The sequence below is a fragment of the Engraulis encrasicolus genome, chromosome 8, assembly GCF_034702125.1.
Source record: "Engraulis encrasicolus isolate BLACKSEA-1 chromosome 8, IST_EnEncr_1.0, whole genome shotgun sequence".
NCBI lineage: Eukaryota > Metazoa > Chordata > Actinopteri > Clupeiformes > Engraulidae > Engraulis > Engraulis encrasicolus.
The window spans coordinates 33,107,148-33,130,075 of record NC_085864.1 but is presented as its reverse complement, the minus strand read 5'-3'; the positions used below and the strand labels follow the sequence as shown (position 1 = coordinate 33,130,075).

General features: G+C 42.5%; 1 protein-coding gene across 1 annotated transcript; it reads left to right on the top strand.

Moving 5' to 3' along the window:
* The first annotated feature begins 638 nt into the window (after nucleotides 1-638).
* ilvbl (ilvB (bacterial acetolactate synthase)-like) lies at nucleotides 639-22,517 on the top strand. Its single transcript, XM_063205506.1, has 15 exons — nucleotides 639-1,074; nucleotides 1,899-2,100; nucleotides 3,898-4,025; nucleotides 5,697-5,835; nucleotides 6,329-6,440; nucleotides 6,652-6,751; nucleotides 8,006-8,103; nucleotides 9,052-9,188; nucleotides 9,568-9,702; nucleotides 10,066-10,180; nucleotides 12,441-12,610; nucleotides 15,947-16,017; nucleotides 16,195-16,266; nucleotides 20,685-20,790; nucleotides 21,253-22,517. Exons 1-15 carry the CDS (start codon nucleotides 967-969, stop codon nucleotides 21,429-21,431), a joined length of 1,872 nt encoding a protein of 623 aa, XP_063061576.1. The 5' UTR covers nucleotides 639-966; the 3' UTR covers nucleotides 21,432-22,517.
* Nucleotides 22,518-22,928: the final 411 nt, after the last annotated feature.

The following is a 22,928-nucleotide window of genomic DNA, read 5'->3' as shown; positions in this document are numbered from 1 at the left end:
CGCCCTCCAAATATTGTCCTTAAATCACACGCAAGTGTCCCGGTTTCAGACTACAAAAATCTGGTCAAAGTACGTCACATTATTCATTATCCAAACTTTATTCATTTGGTATATCATTTGCAGGTCAGCCAGGTGAATCTAATGTAGGGTAAGTCAGGGTGAGTTTAACATTGAAGGCTTGAGCTTGCTTACAAGCACATCAACTTCTGTATTGCATGGTCTGCTCCATGAGTGGGAGAGATCACAACTTCTTATCTTCAATATCTAACTACTCCATAATCTCCTAATGTCAAATCTCCACATTAGTATGAAACGAAAGATGTGCTACGTAGCCTACACATAAAATACACATTACTTGATGTTCACTTTTAAAATTATAGCTTATGGCTGTGGTAGTAGCATCATAAACCAGCAGACTTTCACCTCACTCCAGTCCGGAACCAGGAAGTGAAAAGCTGGCGAGCTACAGCCGGATTGGACCAAAGATAGATCCACGGTCTTTGATTGGACACTTGACGATGCTCCCTCCGTAAGATTTCTATTCACAAGACAACGTACGCTTACAAAATCTGCGTATCAGTCGCAAATCTCGGTGTGTTACGGACGTAGTGGATCTTCACACAACAGGGGGGAAGCAACAGAGCAGCTAGGTGCAGTGGAGACATCGGATCGGTCATTCAAGTTGACATTTCGCTTTCTTTTTGTATGGAGCGACCTGTCATTGTTGCGATTTTTGTTGCTGGTTAGGCATCACACAAGATGTTATGACTGCATACACATGACAGTGTGTGGTGTTAGGGAATTTTAGCAGGATTGTCTGGCAAGGGAACTTGACAGTTTGTTTGGCATAGGGTTTCCGTATATTGTTGTCATACATTATTCAGCTAACTTGGCTACCACTGGTTAGATAGCACGTGAGCTATCCTCTTCCAGCCTTAAAGTGTTTTATCAAGCTGCTTCGAAGATATGGATGTTGACATAAGTACCATTTTAGGATGCTCCCTCGGTATTATTTTGGGAGGGCTTACTTTTGCTGCCTATAAGCTTGGCGTGTTGTACCAGCTCTTCCACAAGGTAGGTGCACTTTCAGGCCACTTAAATGATTCCCCCAGACCATCACCTGGCCAATGTGATCGCAGTGTCTTATTAATGCGTAGGCATATTTCCATTTAGTGGCATGGATTATGCAACTGGGTTGATTGCATATAACTTTGCATGTGTGTGAACTGTTGAATTCAATTGCTGTGAAGGTGTGTAGGTAAGAGTTTGCCTGAATTAAATAGCCTAGGCTAGGCTAACCTAATATATTTCAACTGGAGAATAGTGAGTGACTATCCAGTTTAAAACCCACAATATCTTGCTGAGCAAGAAAGTATACTCGGAGCTCTTTCAGAATCATCATGCAATGCCACGACGGACAATTGCAACGACCCAGATAGGCCGCACGAGATCAACTTGACAGACTGCTCATAGTGTTTTGAGTCCACATTCCACGCCCCCACTCCGCCTAAAACACACAATAGTCTACTGAACTGGGTTGTTTGTGTCTCTAATGCCTGGTCATCACATGTAGGAGAGCAGCTGATTCAATTTCATTCCAAACTTGTGTGAAATGTATTTTTCTGTATATTGCTCAATCATCGTTTGGTAACCAAAGTCCATGGTGGGATGACCCCTAATTGCATGTAGAGTAAAAGTCTACTATGTCAACACAGCAGACTACCTCCCCCCCTCCCCCCATTGAACTATTGAAACCATTGTGCACACCATCTGATGCTATAGTGCTTGCTTTGGATAGAGTACCACAGATATCACAATTGAATATCATACATAAAGCTACATAAAGGCATGAGACATGTCTTCCTGAACAACCATATTTTCAATCTCGTATCCCTCAGACAGAGACAAAAAGTCCGCGGCATGGTGGCGAGAGCGTGGCAGAGGTGCTCCGTACCCACGGGGTCAAGTTTGTCTTCACGCTGGTCGGGGGCCACATATCCCCCATACTGGTGGCGTGTGAGAAGGTGGGCATCAGAATCGTGGACACGAGGCACGAGGCCACAGCCGTGTTTGCTGCAGACGCAGTGGCACGTCTCTCAGGTACATCAAAGGCACTTCATCCTCTTCATCCACTTCTTCATCCACTTAATCATTTTGTTTATCACCAAGCTCTCACAGAACATGTGCCATGTTTGCAGTAGCAGTACCAAATAGCACTGTGTGGTGCTATGGGCAAAAAACACATTGGGCCACAACGTGCATGCGTGTAAAAGTGTTGACCAACTTGTGGTGCTGTTTTTATCCTGTGGTGCTGCACCACAAAATGGTTTATGTATGGGTTGTCGATATATGTATAGTCCACGCTGCAGTAATGTTCTTGATGCACAGAGCAGTGGTGAGGATGATGCCTTCCCTTTAGTAGTATAACCATCATTATGATTCTTTCTGGGAAATAGGTCTATACATCGACAGTGATAACAGATCTTAATTACAACTTAATCATGATAGATATTAAGTAATGTGCATAAGGGATGAGTTGTAATCAACTTACTGGCACTCCATAAATGAAGGCATGGATTGAGTGCTTATGGCTTCCGTTGCACCATCAACCAGGGCAACAGTATTTTAGGGGCGACATTATTTTTTGTGGAAAGAAAACCCCCACCAGAGACAGGAAGGCGTCCAGGATGTAGTAAATATTTCCACGTACTGTAGTTTGTGTATGGTTGTCATCATTTTGCAAGTATGTTTTTTGAGGGTGATTTAATACTCTCCTGTCTTCTCTCAAGCTTCAAGGGCAAGACAAGTAAACATGTCTTGAAGGTCTCTTGTGTCTGTTGTAATAGGTTTGCACACAGTCCTGCTGCAATGACCCTTCACACCGTTTTGTGGACTTTGGCTCTGAACATAAAGAGGCTGCCCATAACCTGTTAAGAAATGCATTTTTTGGGAAACAAGCGCAACTTTTCAAGACACGAACATGCGTTCCCTCATAGAACAGCATGTTGAGATATTCCTCAGGTCATGTGTCACTATTGAGTTGTTCCCCCCCTACAAACTATGAATCAAGCGAAAGGGAGTTTTTCCTCACCCCTGATGCCACCAGGGGCCACATCTGAGCGCCCAAATTCGGTGTGACTATCTATGACTTATGGTAGACCCAGCCACTATGGACCTTACGCCTCTAAGAATCCTGGTCCTAACCTACATACGTTGACCTTATGACTCTACAATCTCTATCTATCTTTTCTTCCTCTGCCTTCCTGCTATTTCTGCCTCTCCTCTCTACCTCTCCTTTTAAATCCATCTCTAACAATGATGTTTATTTTCCCAATTGTTAAGCACTTTGAGTTGCATGCCTTGTATGATACAGTGCTATACAAATACAATTATTATTGTTATTATTATTATTATTATTATTATTATTATTATTATTATTATTATTATTATTATTATTATTATCCTTGCTTGCATATCTAAATGACCTGAGTATGAAACACAGTATATCTAGAGGGGTTCTGATTAAATTAAATATGAGGTAGAAAGGTTTTTTCGTTTAACACTGGTATCGTATGTGTGGCTCCCCTTGTTTCCATATCTATATAACTTATCTGCCAAATATATCCGAAAGAGTGCTAAATTATCAGACAGAAATGTTTGTTTCTGTTAACTGCAGGCATCGCAGATGTGGCAACCCTTGCTTGCATACCTTAATAACATGAATATCAAACACAAGAAAGAGTCAGGGGTGCGTTTCTCAACAGTGTCGTTGCTAACTAAGTTGGCAACTTACTTGGTTGTAATGCAATTTCCCATTGCCAACTACGTACGACGCTGTGGAGAAACGGCGTCCAGACAGATCATCAGACAGAAACGTTTGTTTTTCGTTTGCCCCAGGCACGGTGGGTGTGGCTGCAGTGACGGCCGGCCCAGGCCTCACCAACACCGTGACGGCGGTGAAGAACGCCCAGATGGCTGAGTCTCCTCTGCTCCTGATTGGAGGTGCAGCAGGCACCATGCTGCAGGTCAGTTCTCGGGAACACTTCACGGTGTCGCATCTATTGACGTGTAATGTTACGTACTTACACTGTACTGTACATACCTAACCCTATTCCCAGAGATTCTTTAAGTATATAGAGATATGCCATTGTAATAGGTTGCTATGGGTACCTAACGTGACCAGGTTCCGGTCTGCCTAAAGGGACGTGTCATAATACTCCTAGCATTGAATAGAACAGTCCTTAGGTCTGCCTAGGTCTGCCTAAAGGGGGATTTCACCCCCCTCCCCCTTGCAATAATAGAACCCGGAAACAATGGGCCAATGGAACCTCTCTCTCTCTACTCTCTCTGCTATTCCTGCCTGCAGTAACCCTAAGTTACAGTTCAAGTACAAAACACTACATGTTCTTACATACTTTGTTACACTGTACCCAATTAATATAACAGGTACACTATTGAGTAAAGTGTAATCCAATGCATCCAACCAAACTTAGACTCTGAGGCCCCTCTCTTACATCTCAAGGCAACATGTTTTGTGTCCACAGATGAGACATTCACATTTTCCGGCTGTGATTGGTTAGCCCATTATCGCTTAGCCACAATCACAATGTGGCCTGGCCACACATGGGCATATATTCAACATCTAAAATGCTCAAAACAACAACTACAACTACAGTAATCAATTAGTCTACATTGTGATGTGCACACTATTTTAACATACACTCATGTACACTATTTGAACATACACGGCAATCTCATGGCGGTGACTCAATGCATTTAGGGATGTAGACGTGGTCGAGACGAGGAGGAGAACGACCAGACTAGTTCAAGCTAACACATAGGCAGCATTACATAACATCTTGTTACAACCGAGGTATGCATAAGAGCATCTGAACGCACAGCACATCAAGTCTTGAGGCAGATGGGCTGCAGCAGATAGGATAGTGGAAGGAAGCAAGTTGGGAGAGAGACGGGGAAGGGCCAACAAGGGACCCGAGTCCGAATCGAACGCGGGTCTGCCGTGTTGCAGACGAGTGCCCTACCATTAGCGCCACGGTAGAGCCTACCTACAGTACATAGTTCTGCCTAATCATTGACACATGAGTTTGAATATCTTACACTGAGCACAAAGCAAAGCTGTCCTACACGCACTAGGTGGCAGCACTGTCACATATGGGTCAAAGGTTGTACCATAGGAGGAAATGCTGATCACAAGCACGCCTTTTTACAGTGCTTCCCTAAACTATGCTTGCTGGTGTTTGTGAAGACTTTAAAATTCTAATTGATGTCAATGTTTATCTGAATTGGTAATTTTTACCATAGTTCTGTTTGTCCCTGGAAGACATGCATGACATAGTGGTTAAATACAAGACAGTTGTCAGCTTGTTGCCTGAGTTGTTATTTGCATGATCTATAGCATGTAGTGAAAAGGGAAGTGTACTGTATGTTTTGTTATATGTAATTAGGCAATGTGGATATGACTGTTGCGCTTGAAGTGGGAAGAAGATAAGTAGTCTTCTTTCCTATACAGTATGTTTAGGGTGAAGGCCTGTTGCATACTATTTCTTTTAGCTTTCATTGTGAAAACAGGCCCTGTTTGATTGTATGTGTACGGTACAGTTACTCTTTTGCTCTCTTAATGCTTTTGCCTTAATACTTTTTTTGTGAATATGTGCTCTGGTTTGTTTTGTGTGCAGGGCAGAGGAGCATTGCAGGACATTGATCAGATGTCCCTCTTCAAGCCTCTGTGCAAGTTCTGTGCATCAGTACGGACCATCAGGGAGATCGTGCCGATCGTCAGAAAGGCCCTGGCCATTGCCCAGTCTGGGACTCCCGGTAAGGCCTGAGGCAGTCCGGCTACTGCTGGCTCGGGATTGGCAATCATAACATTACTACTGGGAGAGATGCACACAAAGACTGATTGACTCATGGCGCACCTACTATAAGAGATTAAAAAGGATAAATATATAAATGTAATCTTTCTGTGTGTTTTGAATGTTTTACTCTTTACTGATGTTGTGTTGCCATACCCATTCGAATGGATAATGCCACCCTCACAGTACAGACATGGGTTGCATGTTGTTAAAGAAGACGATACCCCACATACCTGCAATATTTACCTGTTGACTTAACTGTTGCCCTATACAAGTCAAGTCAAGTCAGCTTTTATTGTCAGTTTCTTCATATGCACAGGTCATACAAGGAAATTGAAATTACGTTTCTCTCTATACCATGAAGGACATAAACATTCACAGGACTGACAGGACCACCATACAGAGTGCAGGTGTATTTTAGCTAGCTTTTACCGTCTCCCTTGTGTGCTTCCTAGGCCCTGTGTTTGTGGAATTCCCAATCGACACCCTCTACCCGTACCACTTGGTGTCCAAGGAGTTTGGAGTCAAGAACCCTCCCAAAGGCCTAATGGGGAAAATCGTTACCTGGTAGGAGGAAAACACTCTCATAATACCTTATTCTATTCTGCCTTATTCTATTTTATTGTATTAAAAAACACATATTTTTGGGGAGAAATACAAAAATTGACTTGTGTTGAGGATTGTAAACAGTATTAGTAAGCAGCCAAAGTGGATTGTAGAAATGTGTTACTCAGAATTTTAAAAAAAATGTAAGCATACTTCCCCCCCCCTAAACAAGGTACCTTCAGAATCACCTGTCAAACTTATTTGCTGGAGCTTGGGAGGCCCGCGACGCATCGCCGCTGCCTGTTGACATCCCTCAGGCCACAAATGAACAGGTCAGTCTGGCTGTCCTTCTCACAGATCAGGTGCTGTCAAGTGGCAAAGTATAAATCAGTTTTACAAGAGTGTGTAAACTGACAAAAATGTGTGCCAGGCTTCTGTGTTGCCTAACCATAGGTCCAGTTGTGGCAGTCTTAAAATGCACGAAAGGTCATGCACCACATACTTTCTGCTGGTTCTAAGACATATGATCTGTGCACAGACACACCGAGTGACATTGAAAAGGTCACGGTCGACTGCATCCCAAAAACGTGTGCCGGCCTGTCTCTCTGGCTTTACCCAGCCCGTTGTCACAGATACGAAATGCAAAGGGAGTCATTCATCAGATGCGCTCTGATGGTGTTAAGACATGCTATGTGCACCTGCACAACGAACACATTTAAAAGGACTCTAGATGGCTATGAGTTTTATTTGCGAATGATAATGTTCCCACATGTCCACTGAGGTCATTTTATGCACCACTTCCTGTGTCGACTTGTTGATTCGAAAGACGGCATAATAGCTGCACTTTCAGACTCTAAACAGAGGAATGCAAGATATTTCTTTGTGCTGTGTGGCCACACTGGAATAGATGCTTGCATGTATGCCAATAGGTTGTCACTGTGTCTGTATTTGTATCTATATTTGTGTTTGCTTTGCCATGCTGTTATGGTCGTAAGGTAAAGTATGACACTTTGAAACCTGATGAAGTTCTAGGACCGAAACGTTGTGTATTAAAGGGACACTGTGCAGGAAATGGTCAAAAAAGGTACTGCAACTATGCTGCTCATTGAAACTGGGCTGCCTATTGCCAAATTTGATATTTACATGAAAGTTTACAAAGTAATAAACATATTTTCTAGTATGTCCCAAGTACAGTCATTTTTGCAGCTAAAAATGGCTATTTTTGGAAATTCAAAATGGCGGACCATGGAGAAGATCCCCCTTTTCATGTATGAAAAGTGCAATTTTCCCAGTCATAATGAATACTTAGAATTTGATGGTGGTGGTAAGTATTCATGAAAAAGGTAACATTAGTGAATGGGTAGCATGAATTCTGGAAATAAACAACTAAAAATCTTGCACAGTGTACCTTTAAAGAAAAACAGCAAACTGGTCAGTGTGTGTGACTTTTTTTTTCAAATTGTCTGCTGAGTGACCCACAGGCCATCTCTGACGCACCTGCCAGCTGAGGTGTACTGTGTACTGTAGTAAATTAAAGTATGTATGGTAAATAGTAAAGTATGCAATCCAATGCTATGTCCATGCAGGTGCAGAGGTGTATAGAGCTGGTGAGTCGAGCCAAGAAGCCCGTCATTCTCCTGGGCAGCCAGGCTACGCTGCCTCCCACTCCAGTGGACGATATCAGGTGAGACAGACACGAGACTCCATGGGGCCTATACTACAAAGCTGGTTCAGGATAAGTTAAGGCTAAGTTAAGAGGTACATGATCTAATGCAAGAGCTTTTCTTGAGAAAATGAGGACTCCAGGCTCTTCTATTAGATTATTTACCTCTTAACTTAAACTTAACTTATCCTGAACCAGTTTTGTAGAATAGGCCCCATGAAACAACACCACTTATTCTAGCCCACCACTTATTCTAGCCCACCAAGTTCAGCTTTTTGATCTATGGGTGCCACCGCAAACCAACATTATAAAATCCCTGGTGTAACATTTCAATTAAGACATACTGTATGCCTGGATTAGTGGTATCGGTGTGTGCGTGTATAAATTACATGTATCAAACTATGAAAACGTGCATTTATACATTGTCAGCAATATTGACATGAATGGCTTCATAGATGATCATGCATAAACACCTGTCTGTTCTCTATAACTATTTCTGGTATATGTCCACAGACATATGTTGTTTTGACATGCATGTTTTTATTCGGCGGAGGGTGTTTTGTGATAAATGGCCGAAACACTCAGTGATGCTCAGGTACACAACTGATGATGTGTCCCGCTGAGAAGCTGTGTGGCGCCCACCCATCCTACAAATGGTGTATTACTAGGGATATTTAACAACAAGTCCTTTCAATGAATCCTTGCTTCTTTGCTCTAATACTGGCTTACCATTTTTACGATGACACAAAGATAAATTTCAGTACTGTGAGCACTGAGCCTGATTGTCCGTATTTGTAACAACACAAACCAGCAAAAATGCTCATCCAGGTTTATGAACGGTTACCAACATACAGCATCATGCCCCGCGTGATTGCGTGACGGCACCAATCTAAATATTGTATTTGTCAATATATTTTATGTGCATGCAAAGAATATGAACATAAATGGTGCACTGTTATGTCTATGTAGGAAAGCCTTAGAGGAGTTGAGTATCCCATGTTTCCTGGGTGGAATGTCTCGGGGCATGCTGGGTAAAGACAGCCCCATACACATCAGGCAGAACAGGCGCGATGCCCTAAAGGACGCTGACCTGGTGGTGCTAGCAGGTAACGCCCTTTTGAAAGCTTTAGGCGGTTGTTCACACTTAAAAATATATATATTTCGACCAACCCAGGACAGAAGGATGTCTGGTATTTTGCCTTAAGTCAAGTGTGTGTTGGTAGGGATACACTTAAAGAAGTTATGAAATTAGTTCATGACATTATTTGAGGTGAATTATTATTATTATTATTATTATTAATATTAATGATGATGATAATAATAATAATAATAATAATAATACAAGTTTCATATAGCGCTTTAGAATTATTTTTATGGTTTTCGCCCAGACAATCAGAACCATTTACAGTTCTGGTATGCGAGGAGGCATGCTGTTTTGCTGTTGTGTGGTACAAATGTGATGCCGATGCAATGTGCTTATTACAGGCACAGTGTGTGACTTCCGGCTGAGTTATGGGCGAGTGCTTAACCGACGCAGCAAGATCATCGCGGTCAACAGGGACAAGAGCCAGCTGCTGAAGAACTCGGACATGTTCTGGAAACCAACGGTGGCCATTCAGGGTATGGCCTGCACCTGCACACACCCCTCAGGCACAACACATACTGTATGGCCACTCGAGCTGTGTGAAGAATGTATCGTGCTCTTGGAGATGCAGACTGAATGTGGGAGTTTGTAAAAATAAATGAAATTAAATGATGATAGTGATGGTGATGAAAATATAATTGCATAAAGCATTTAGCTAAGCTTTACATTTTTGATTATTAAAAATATTCCTTATAAATACTCATTTTTATTATCAGTGTGTTATACAGGAACAGTGTGCAGTATTAAAAGTTAAGCCTTCAAGAGAATTGAGAAAATAACTACCCTACTTTCCTGCCTCTCAAACATCTCTTGTCTCTCATCTCCTATGTCTTTTGCAGGAGATGCAGGGTCTTTCTTACACCGCCTTTCCAAGGGACTGAAAGGCTACAAGTGCCCAGAAGACTGGCCCCAGAGCTTGAAACAGGGAGACATTACCAAAGAGAAAGCAAATCGGTAATGGGTTTTCCATCCCTCACCTTTAAAAAATCCAGATCAAAAACAAAATACAATACGTTTTGCAGCTTAAGATTAGGCCTACTACAAATTTAAAATGGTGGACAAGGAGTGTATGGAAAATGTCATAATGGATACTTAGAAATTGATCATGATGGAAAGAAGAATTTTCTGAATGGGCAACATGACTTCTGCAATTGATTTAACTACCTAACATGTTACATACACTGCCCTTAAGTTCTGATGCATGGCAATTCCTAAAAGTTCATAAAGCTTCAGCTTCTGCTCTCTCTCCCACTCTCTTCCTGTCATACTCTCTCGACTGTCCTATCACCAACAAAGACACAAAACGGCCTTTAAACATAAGCCGTGTAGGTATGCACTGGCCTGCTTGCACTTACTTAACCCATTGATGCCTGAAACACCTACAAAAACGCCTGCTGAATGCCTAAGCCCTTGTCGGGAAAGTTGCCCTCAGCCTGTAAAAACCTCTTATGCACATAAAAACATCAAATATGTTGCATTTAAACCTCAAGACCCTGATATTGCATTAGAATGTTGTTATTCCGCTGTAACATACCCACATTTTCATTAAAAAAGCTAAAATTTCAAGAGCTTGAACGCAGCGTATATGTGCGTATATGTGGGCATCAAAGGGGAAAACAACACATACAAGTCATCAGGCTAAAATGGGTTAATGGCTCGTTTGGCGATCTGTGCAGGTAGGCGTGTGCTGTGCAATGCTGCATTTGATGGTGTCGCTGCATTCCTTCCAACATTCCACATTTGCATTCACAGAGATTACAGCATGCTGCCTTCACATGCTTTACAAATTGGTCCTATTGCGTTGAGACTGGGAGGCCTCTGCAGTCTGGACTACATCTAATCTTCTTAGTCCTAACAATTTAGGATTCCTTGTTTCACCCTAGTTTTAGTGCCAAGTGTCTTTGTAAATTACGCCAGTATGGGTGAAAAAAAGGAATCCTAAGTTATGACTGGCATGCCCATGATTTCTTATTTTTAATGCATTAAGACAAATCCCCTGTTGTATGTTTGTTGTAACCAAAATGGCGATGAACTAAAGGCTGCGTAATGTCATAGTAGTGTAGTACTATGGTAGTATGACTTTTTTCAGGAATAGTAAGGCACTCCTCCTAAGGAACAGTCCACATTATGAGTCCATATTTCTCCCTAATTCACCTGTTAGTAGCTACTTTTTCACCCTTCTTTGTGAATACAGGCTCAGGATTTGCTTTAAATTGAGTCGAAATTGAAGTCAAATTCAAGTAAAAAAAAAAATCAAATCTACATCCATGTGCTGCAATGTTGTTTCCACACTCTTTCCACTCAAATATAGCAAGTTTTCATCTGTTTGAAGGTTTCCCCAACCTGTACACTCAAATGCAGTGATTTTTCATCTACTGGAATGTTCCCTAATACCTTGTGTACACCAAGCGCAACCTACAGTGATGGCCAAAAGTATTGGCACCCCTTCGATTCTGTCAGATAATACTCAATTTCTTCCAGAAAATGATTGTAATCACAAATGCTTTGTTATTAATATCTTCATTTGTTTGTCTTGCAATGAAAAAACACAAAAGAGAATGCAAAAAAGTCAAATGAATGACCATTCTACACAAAACTCCAAAAATGGGCCGGACAGAAGTATTGACACCCTCAGCCTAATACTTGGTAACACAACATTTAAACAAAATAACTACGAACAACCACTTCTGATAACCATCAATGAGTTTCCTACCATGCTCTGTTGGAATTTTAGCCCATCCTTGAGGTGATTTGAAGGGTATGTTCTACACACTGCCATTTTGAGTTCTCTCCATAGGTTTTCTATGCATTCAGGGGTGGACTCCTACATTATGCTGCAAAATTTGTTGATAGTCTTCAGACTTCATACTTCCATGCATATGGTCAAGCAGTCCAGTGCCAGAGGCAGCAAAGCAACCTCAAAACATCAGGGAAACTCTGCCATATTTGACTTCAGGGACCGTGTTCTTTTCGTTGAATGCCTCGTTTATTTTTCCTCTATTCATTTGAGTTAGCAGGAAAAAAATGAGGCCTTCAAAGAAAAGAACACGGTCCCTAAAGTCAAATATGGCAGAGTTTCCCTGATGTTTTGAGGTTGCTTTGCTTTGCTGCCTGCCTGGACTGTTTGACCATGTGTACACAAGGCATTACTCTTTTCACTCAAATACAGTGGGTTTTTGATTTCCTGGAATGTTCCCTCTACTTTTACGTGCAGGGCGAAGGCGGATGAGAAGACTGATCTGCACCTGAACCCGCTGGGCGTGCTGCACCGCGTGGACGAGCTCATGGCCGAGGACAGCATCATCGTGGCCGACGGCGGAGACTTTGTGGGCAGCGCTGCCTACATCATGAGGCCCCGCGGGCCGCTGCGCTGGCTGGACCCAGGTCAGCAAGAAGAGCAGAGCGAGATACACTCCCATGCATACATATTCACACATACACAACAACACAAAGATGCATACCCTCACACACACACACATACCCACATGCATTTCATCTACAGTACACGGGGACACACACGTTTCTCACGATCTCAGCTTTCACATGGAGAGCAGGGTTGTGACATTGATGTGCGTCAATACCATTTGACAACTTGCAAAACTTTAGAGGATATGACAGTGTAAAAATAAAGCTGCACATTTTACTCAGCATTGACAGCCAAACTGTCACCTTTAGCATGATGGAAAGAACAATGTTAACTAGCCTAGTCTAGGCCTATCAAAGGGTAAAATGGCACAGTATAAAGTCAGACACCTGGTTGATTAAAATGCATTAAAATGCATGAAATGGCATCTAAAAAACATTTTTTTTCTTGGGGGAGAACCCTCGAACCCCTCATCCAAAAATATGTCCACCTTTTCACTGTCGCAGAGACCATAAAAAATTATGCACATTTTCGGGACGGTTCACAATGATTGTCGGGACGGTTCCGGGACGGTTGTGAAAAAAGTTAATTTTAATCCCTGACACACACACACATGCAGCCTTGTAGAACTTTAGAACTCTGCTGTCACCTGGGTAACCGTGGCCTAATATGCTGCTGTGGCCACTGTACACAGTAAGTGACAGTGGCCTAATGGGTAGGGTGTTGGTCTGTCAGAGGGTTGCAGGTTTGATTCCCACCCTTACCTCTCCCTACCCACCCATTGCTGAAAGGCACCTGAACCATCTGCATACATGCGCTCTCCAACACACATTCTCTCACACACACTGTGTGCCTGTCTCTCACATTCTCTCTCACACACACACGCCGCAAGCACGCACACGCACATGCACATGCACACGCACACACACACACACAGTCATGTAGAATCTAATTTCTCACTCTCTCACACACACATACCCTACACTTCTGCGTGTGTTTAGGGCAGCTGTGTGTGTGTGTGTGCATAAGCCACAAGAATACTAATAGCATTGTCCCTGCCGAAAAGCAGTCTTANTATTATTATTATTCTACATTTTTCGCTTTCACTTCGGCCTTTGGGAATCGCCATGCACCGGCTCTGAATCGTCACATATTACTCAGCTGTTGCCAGCCGTCTCCTGGGCAACCGTGGCCTAATATGCTGTTGTGGCCACTGTATACACCCTTACCTCTCCCTACCCATCCATGGCAGAAAGGCACCTGAAACATACTCATACATATGCTCGCCAACAGACACTTTCTCACACTTACACCTCTCTCTCTCTCTCTCTCTCTCTCTCTCTCTCTCTCTCTCTCTCTCTCTCTTTCTCTCTCTGTCTCTCTCCGACACTCACACACAGACACTCACACACAGACACACACACACACACACACACACACACACACACACACACACACACACACACACAACATATTCATGTAGACTCACTCAGTCACTCACTCACACACTCACACACACACACACACACACATGCAGCCTTGTAGAACTTCAGAACTCTGCTGTCACCTGGGCTACCGTGGCATTATGCTGCTGTGGCCACTGTGCACAGTAAGTGGCAGTGGCCTAATGGGTAGGATGTTGGTCTCTCAGAGGGTTGCAGGTTCGAATCCTACCCTTACCTCTCCCTACCCATCCATGGCTGACAGGCACCTGAAACATCCACATACATGCACTCACCAACACACACACACACACACTGTGTGCCTGTCTCTCACATTCTCTCCCACACGCACGCACAAGCACACGCACACGCACGCACACACACACACACAGTCATGTAGAATCTAATTTCTCACTCTCTCACACACACATACCCTACACTTCTGCGTGTGTTTAGGGCAGCTGTGTGTGTGTGTGTGCATAAGCCACAAGAATACTAATAGCATTGTCCCTGCCGAAAAGCAGTCTACTTATTATTATTATTCTACATTTTTCGCTTTCACCTCGGCCTTTGGGAATCGCCATGCACCGGCTCTGAATCGTCACATATTACTCAGCTGTTGCCAGCCGTCTCCTGGGCAACCGTGGCCTAATATGCTGTTGTGGCCACTGTATACACCCTTACCTCTCCCTACCCATCCATTGCTGAAAGGCACCTGAAACATACTCATACATATGCTCGCCAACAGACACTTTCTCACACTTACACCTCTCTCTCTCTCTCTCTTTCTCTCTCTGTCTCTCTCTCTCTCTCTCTCTCACTCTGTCTCTCTCTCTTTCTCTCTCTGTCTCTCTCCGACACACACACACAGACACTCACACACTCTCACCCAGACACACACACACACACACACACACACACACACACACACACACACACACACACACACACACACACACACACACACAACATATTCATGTAGACTCACTCACACACACACACACACACACACACACACACAACATATTCATGTAGACTCACTCACACACACACACACACACACACACACACACACACACACACACGCAGAAGTGTAGGGTGTGTGTGTGGTGCGTGTGCGTGTGTGCATAAGCCTACTACAAGCATACTAATAGCATTGTCTCTGCAGAAATGCCGTCTAGTTATGAGATTGAAAGAGCTAGGGCTGCACAATTAATCGAAAAAATAATCAAAATCGTGATAAAATAGTGAAATCGAACTCATGATTTTGATCGTGATTTAATCGTGGCAATAGTGACCTACTTTTGAGAGTGTCCTTGAAGCCAGAACATACTGACAGGCTGGTGTTTCTGGCCAGAAATCTGTCCACTTAAGTTTCATGCTATTGCCTTTACATAATTATTACAATTAATTTTATTTTGCTCATCCCGTATGTAATTTATTCTTGGTTATATTTCATCTTGTTATAATTTTCAAAAAAATCTGCAAAAATAAATAATCGTGATTAATAATTGTGATTATAATTTTGACCAAAATAATCGTGATAATGATTTTTTCCATAATCGTGCAGCCCTAGAAAGAGCTCATTGCAGTGCAGACATTAAAGGGGTATACTTTACAACACAGTGATCTTTAAAAATGTATAGTATTTACATGGGTTCAACATTTTTGTTTCCCCCTGACTGTGTGAAACTAACTGCGCACAACTCAACCTCTAATTGTTGGAAACCGCTGTCAGTCAAAAAATTAGCTCACATGGTTGGCTTTCAGTGTCTTGCCCCTCCTCACAATATCATGTTTACAAACACGGTGAACCCATGTATACAAAACGGGAATGACTTTGAGATCTCACCAGCTCTTTTCTATTCACCATACTGTGTGGCGAGTGTTTTAAAGCCTTTGTTCTCCTCGCAGGTGCTTTCGGGACCTTGGGTGTGGGCGGTGGCTTTGCTCTCGGTGCCAAACTGTGCCGACCAGACTCAGAGGTGGGCTCATGCACCGTTACTATGCTTACCCGGACGCTTGCTTTCTCGTTTGACGATACAGCTGAATATTCCTTATATTTGATTTATTTATACATTTTATATTTCTAGTGAGGAAAATTTACCACGGAATTGAAACCCCAGGATGTGTACTTTTGGCTGGTTGTGTCTGATTGATAGGTGTGGATCGTCTATGGGGATGGTTCTCTTGGCTACAGTGTGGCAGAGTATGACACCTTCACGCGACACAAGGTAAAGAACAGCAGTGCTTACAATACTCTGTCGGCTGCTCCATTACTCTTACGTACATCTGTGAAAGGATAAGTTCAGCCAATTTCAACATGCAGTTGTAATGCTCACACTACGGTGGACTTGTCAGTACCTGACTTATGCAACATCAGCAGGCAACTAGCAAACAGCGATACCTTTTGGGAAATATTTTGAGTAGGCCTATGTTAAGAAAGTTTTTAATTTAAACAAAATCGGCTCCCATTAGAATACTTCAGATCTGAGCCGAAAAATGCAGTGTCACCAGCTACTGACAAGTCAAGGGTAGCATGAGGTTGTGGCCAGAGCAGAGCCGTCTAATAAGAGTTGTGCAAACCGGGGACCAAGAAGTTGGTTGGTGATGTGACTCGCGTAGATTAAAATATTTCTTAACAGCAAACTTCTGTTCGCTGGAAACTAACACAGAACCATTGCCAAACAATGATTAAAGGGACAGTTTGGTCAATTTCAACATGCAGTTGTAATGCTCACACTACCCTGGACTCACATCAGCATCAACATCAGCAGACAACTAGCAAACAGCAGTACCTTTTGGGAAAATATTTGGAGTTGGCCTATGTTTCATTTTTTTTAAATGTAAACAAACGCTGCCCCCATTAGAATTGCTCATAACTCGGAAAGGGCTGAGCCGAAAAATGTGGCATCACCAGGTACTGACAAGTCAAGGGTAGCGTGAGCAATACAACTGCATGTTGAAATTGACCAAACTGTCCTTTTAAGTACAAACGAATTACATGACCGTAACCACATTTCCACATTTTCTGTGTTCTACGCCCACCTCCTAGAACTAAGTATACTACTTCTAATCATGGCCGTAGCCAGGATTTTGAAATAAGGGAGGTCCATAGTGCCCGCGCAGCGCACCAGAAAATTTTGAAGGTGCACTGTGTAGGATGTTGCCCAGAGTATCTATTGTAACTATGTTGCTCATTGAAACTATGCTGTCTTTTGCCAATTTTGGTCTTTTCATGAATATCTGCTAAATAATGAACTAATATTTACTAGTATGACCACAGTTCACAGCACTGGTCTCCAAACAACGGCCCGCGGGCCAACTGCGGCCCGCGGGCAGCAAATTTCTGGCCCGCCATGAAGTCCTTAAAAATGAAACCATAAATGCGTCTATTTTTGTCCATGCGCGATTTTCGATCACAAAAACGTCAGTTATCTCTCCTAAGCATTCACAAACAGTTAAATCTTATAATAACAGTCTCATGACAGACATTGACAATGAGGGAAAATGGTGAAGTGCAATCTGTTGTCTCCTAGACATCTAGAGAAGCCGTTATTCATCATTGCGTTTACCTCGGTCATCAGACCTTGTGCGGTATCGAAGCACTCTCCTCTCTTCTGGTTGAAAATGAGGACAATTCTCTCCTTCCCTATTTTTATGTATTTAGCAGGCCAGATACATTTTGTCTTTTGTTTACTCACATTTATGTGAAGTTTGGATGACAATTATCCCGTATTTTGGAAGTATCATGCACGGTAGTAGCCTACATGTAGAGACGTTAACGCAATTCAAGCTCCAGAGAACAGTCGTTACCAAAAGAAGGGAGGACAAAAACGAAACCAGTTCCTTTAAAATGTCTTGGAAATATAGAGCCAGGTAGAAGATTAGCTGAGTATTCCTGAAGGTCAACGTTGCTGGGTGCAGACTGCGCGCCGCGGTGAGCCGCGCCCTTTCTATTAAACCTGGAGAGTCATGAGGCGCGAAGCGCACAGTTAGGGCCTATTTAAGCCAAGTCGCCGGTGTTTTCTCAACTCTCTTCTGTTTGCAAATGTAAACGATTCTCCTTTGCTTCTATTGTATGTCTTTGTTATATCAGTTTTGCTTTGTCTTGCACTCGTAATAATCAAGGTCTGGCTGACCGTATCTGTATTTCTGTATCGCACGTGTATGTCTGTATCGCACGTGTATAACTGTATCGCATTTCTAATTTGAAGGCGCCACGGGAGCATCTGAGAACAGTAGGCTACCTTGCTCCACCCTACCCCTAACCCGAATTTCAGAAATGTCCAGGAAACATACGTAGGCTAGTAGTTAGGCAGAATAGGGTTTAATATTCCTGATGGCCCACCTCATCTCCCCGACAGCCCCGACGGTGCACGGTGCTCATGAGCGTGTTTCCCCTCTGTTCAACCAGAAGAGTCTTGAGCGCTCAGTTATGCAGTTAGAGCACTCTGTCCTCTGTTAAATCTGGACGATTCTCCTCCCCTGCACTATTTTTGTGTATTTGTGATATCACCCTCTTTGCATTTTAGCTGGCGTACTGTAGTAGCCCATTCTAAATGTGGAGGATATTTTTCCCCGTAGTTTGGTAGAGGCGCGTTATGCGAGATCATTTGAGCAGAGAATGCATGATATATCGGGAATGCGTTGGAGGAAAACTAATATGACTTTCGAAAACGACTGCAATAAAGAAATATATAGACGAGCATTCCTGGAAACTAACTATGTCATCTGCCTGGGTGCCACCTGTGGCATGGGCTTGCGTCTTTTCTGTTCAGACAGAGGTGAGATGCAGCGCACGAGTTCAATGAGATGTAATCGCTATGGAAATGACTTTGGTTCCTCGATCGAATTGGGATTTTAGCGCACATTGACCTATATTTGTTTTAGGTCTTGTCATGTAGCCTAAATCTCTCTCCCCACTCCCTCCCTCCGTGACTGAAGTGGCTCTGCTGGAGAGCACGTTCAGCAGTTGAACATGCATTCAGCAGTTGAACGTGCTCTCTCTCTCTCTCTCTCTCTCTCTCTCTCTCTCTCTCTCTCTCTCTCGTTAACCTGTCCACAGTTGGTCTTTATTTACATTCCTCCCTGGCACTATATTGCAACAGCTAATATAATATTTTAATATTTCAACAGTGTTTCTATTATTTATTTTCATTTTTATTATTTTTAATATATTTATTATCTGGCCCGCGGCCTCGCTTGCTCTACATTATTTGGCCCTTAGGAAAAGTTAATTGGAGACTACTGCTGTACAGTATGTTTTGCAGCTGAAAAGATTTCTGGAAATTCAAAATGGCGGACAATGGAGAAGATCCCCTTTTTCATGTATGAAAAATATTATTTTCTCTAAAAATAAGTGAGGTCCGGACCTCCCTTACCTCATATGTGACTACGGCCATGCTTCTAATGGAACTAAAGTCAATGGGGATTTCCATGTTAACGCTCTGTGAGGCTCCATGAGAGCCGCCATTGCTCCAAGATTGGACCATAGAGGTCTATAGGAGTAACGTAACTCTGTTATTAAACGGCTCTGGGCCAGAATAGCTATTGCAACTATGCTGCTCATTGAAACTGTGCTGCCCATTGCCAAATATGATCATTCATAAAATAAAAATAATAAAATAATATTTGGCAGTATGACCAAAGTACAGTCATTTTTGCAGCTAAAAATGTCTATTTCTGGAAGTTAAAAATGGCAGACCATGGAGAAGATCCCCTTTTTCATGTATGAAAAGTGCAATTTTCCCAGTCATAATGAATACTTAGAATTTTATGGTGGTGGTAAGTATTCATGAAAAATGCAACATAAGTGAACTGGTAACATGAATTCTGGAAATAAACAAATACAAATCCTACACAATGCACCTTTTAAGGAAGGGTCGAGGCGGCAATGAAATGAAAATGAAAATGAAATGAAATGGATAAAAGGGAGCTTGTGTGTGCAGTTCATCTTTGCCTTGTCATGAACTATATATACTATGTTGACCCTGCACCCGGCTAAAATGGATGTGTGTGAGATTTGACATAGTTGACTTCATCAATGCTGTTTAATTGACTTAATCAATGCTGTTGTTTTGTGATTGTGAGCCACTCTTTTTAAGAACTCTTTTGTAGGGTTATAATTAAGCTGATCATCATCTTATGATGGTTGTTTCAGCATGAATCTCATGCAGGGCAACTACAATTCTCTACAACGGGTTAACGTCTGGTCCTTCCTTCTAAAAAGCCTTTAAAAATAACAAGAGGGGAAACAAAAGGGGAAAAAATATATGGAATCATAACATCATTTTAGACAATGATGATTAGGGGATCAATAAAAGGTGATGAGGTGACAATTAGGTCAGTGACCCAAAAGGTGAATAGGTGACAATTAGGCCACTGACCAAAGCAGGGCCCTGCAATTCCCCACAATACGATACAACTCGATTCGATTTTTTTCTAATTACTTTTCCACTTCTATTATGTTATGGAGCTATCGCATTGGACAGGGGCCAGCGATATAGAATTATTTTCGATGCTTATGAATGCCCCACGATACGATGTGATTTGATTAAATCGGCAGCCGATACATTGATGCATCAATGCATCGATACATTTCAATTATTATTTATACCCCTTCCTGCTACTGTCTTCCCCCTCCTCATAGACTCCTGTCATCTCTGTGGTGGGGAACGATGCCTGCTGGAGTCAGATATCCCGAGAGCAGGTTCCCATCCTGGGAAGCAATGTGGCCTGTGGTCTTGCTTTCACAGGTAAGTGCTGAGCAGCATTAGGGAAGATTGCACAACATTGAATATACCCTATTGTTTTGTAATTCACTTTTTCTTTCAACATTGAAACCTGGTTTAGCCATTTTCTCAAGAATCATGTTGTGATATAGTGGTTTTAACTAAGCAAAGAGAGATATCCTCCGCGCTCCTGCGCTTCACAATCTGGTGCGTCTAGGGAAAGGACTTGGTAAATGCAGGGGAAAAACTCTGAAGACTCTAATGTTTTGACGTTCACACGTCTTCTTCAGTCTTGGCGCTTGCCCAATAAAACAAGTTAATTTCCACATCTGAAGATGCTCCAGTGGTTTTAACTTCTCTATTTTATTCCGGTAAGCCACTGTGCGTTGCTTCTGTAGAATTCAAAATTTGAAGGAAAAAAAGTGTTGCTATGTTACTCTGCACCCAGAATTGACCTAAGCATCTCTCACCGCTTCTCTCTACCAGACTACCACACGGTCGCCAATGGTTTCGGAGGCATTGGGTACCTGGTTGGCCGGGAAAACGAAGCCGAGCTGGATGACATCATCAAGGAAGCGCAGCGTCAGAGCAAGGAGGGAAAGTCGACACTACTGAACGTACTGATTGGGAAGACCAATTTCCGAGAGGGCTCGATCTCAGTGTAGCTCTGCAAAACCCTTGACTCCACCTGTTAGCAAAAAAAAAATAGAATAACATCGGTGAAGCCAGGGCTGGATTAATGGCCTGGGGCCCCTAGGCTACAGGTTGCGATCGGCCCCCTGCAGAAAAAAAAAATCATGACAAAATTACATAAACGGTGTCATAATTCGCACATATAAATGAAGTCTGCCAACTATAGAGAGGAGTATTAACAAGAAATGAGTATTTCAATACTACATCTGCAATTCAGCTAAATTGTTTTCCCCCGTTTGACCAATCACGGGGCTCCTGGCTAGTGGGGACCCCTAGGATTCAGCCATATGTAGCCTGTGCGTTAATCCGACCCTGCTTGAAGCGTTTTCCGCACCTGCAATCCAGGGGCTTCGAGGGGGCTTTGGAAATTGTTTCATCACGGCCTTATTCCGGTAGTGTGTCAGGCAGACTGAGAGATTGAAGTGACACTGTACTGAGACATGGTGGAGCAAAAAAAGCATGTATATCTTGGTTGAGCACTTGCCCGGAGGGGAGTAATGGAATGCTGCTGTTTGCTGTGCTTTAAAGCTCTCCTCCAATGCACTCCAATGTTCTGCACTGGTCCTGCAGAAAAGGGAATTAAATCGACGGTTATTTATGAAATGGTGAAATGGTTCAAATTTGTTCAATTTTGGCCTTATCGGTTGCCTTTTGTTTAAAAATGTTGATTTCTGAAAGTTATCTGTTGCACTTTGATTTACATTTTGTTTTGTTTTTAATTTAGCCAGGTACAATTGATGGTAAAATGTTATGTTTATTCTGGAAAACATATTGCTGATTTTGAGAATGGTGACTGAGGAGCAAACATATTGAATGTACAAATGAGCAACTATGCATGACTAATACATGCATTGGAAATAATATTATTGTAATACCCACACTGGTGATACTTAGTGTTCCCTGAGAAGCATTTTTTAAATTGTTGTTTTTAAGGATATATTTCTCTAGTGGACAGAATCTTGGTCCATTAATCTGTTCTAAAGGGGAAACGACTGAGAATGGCAAAAGTTGAAAATGTACTGTATGATGTTGCAATAAATAAATTGGTGAACAATTGACCAACGTAAAGTGAACTTTATGCTGGCAAATGCATCGCACCATCTACACTGAAGAGCTTAGATTACATTACACTTGTGGTAGTTGCGTCAGCTACAGGGTATTGTTTACAGCCATGGAGCAATGTGGGATTAGGTGCCTTGAGTTGAGAAGAAAAATTGTGTACATCCCTGATCAAAGTGCAGGAAAAAGTTTGATTCAAGCTTTTCATTGAGAAGTCGGCACGTTTGGCAAAAGATTGATCCAAGCTTTTGATTGACAAGTTAGCACACTTGAAATCCTTTTTTTGGGTATGTTGTTTTATTCCATGGCAGAACTATGTTTCAACCATTTATTGTCTTATTAAGATTCTCTACCTCTGGTGCCCTCAGTGCCCTGTGTTGTGGAAGGCACAGACATCTAGCAGAAAAGCA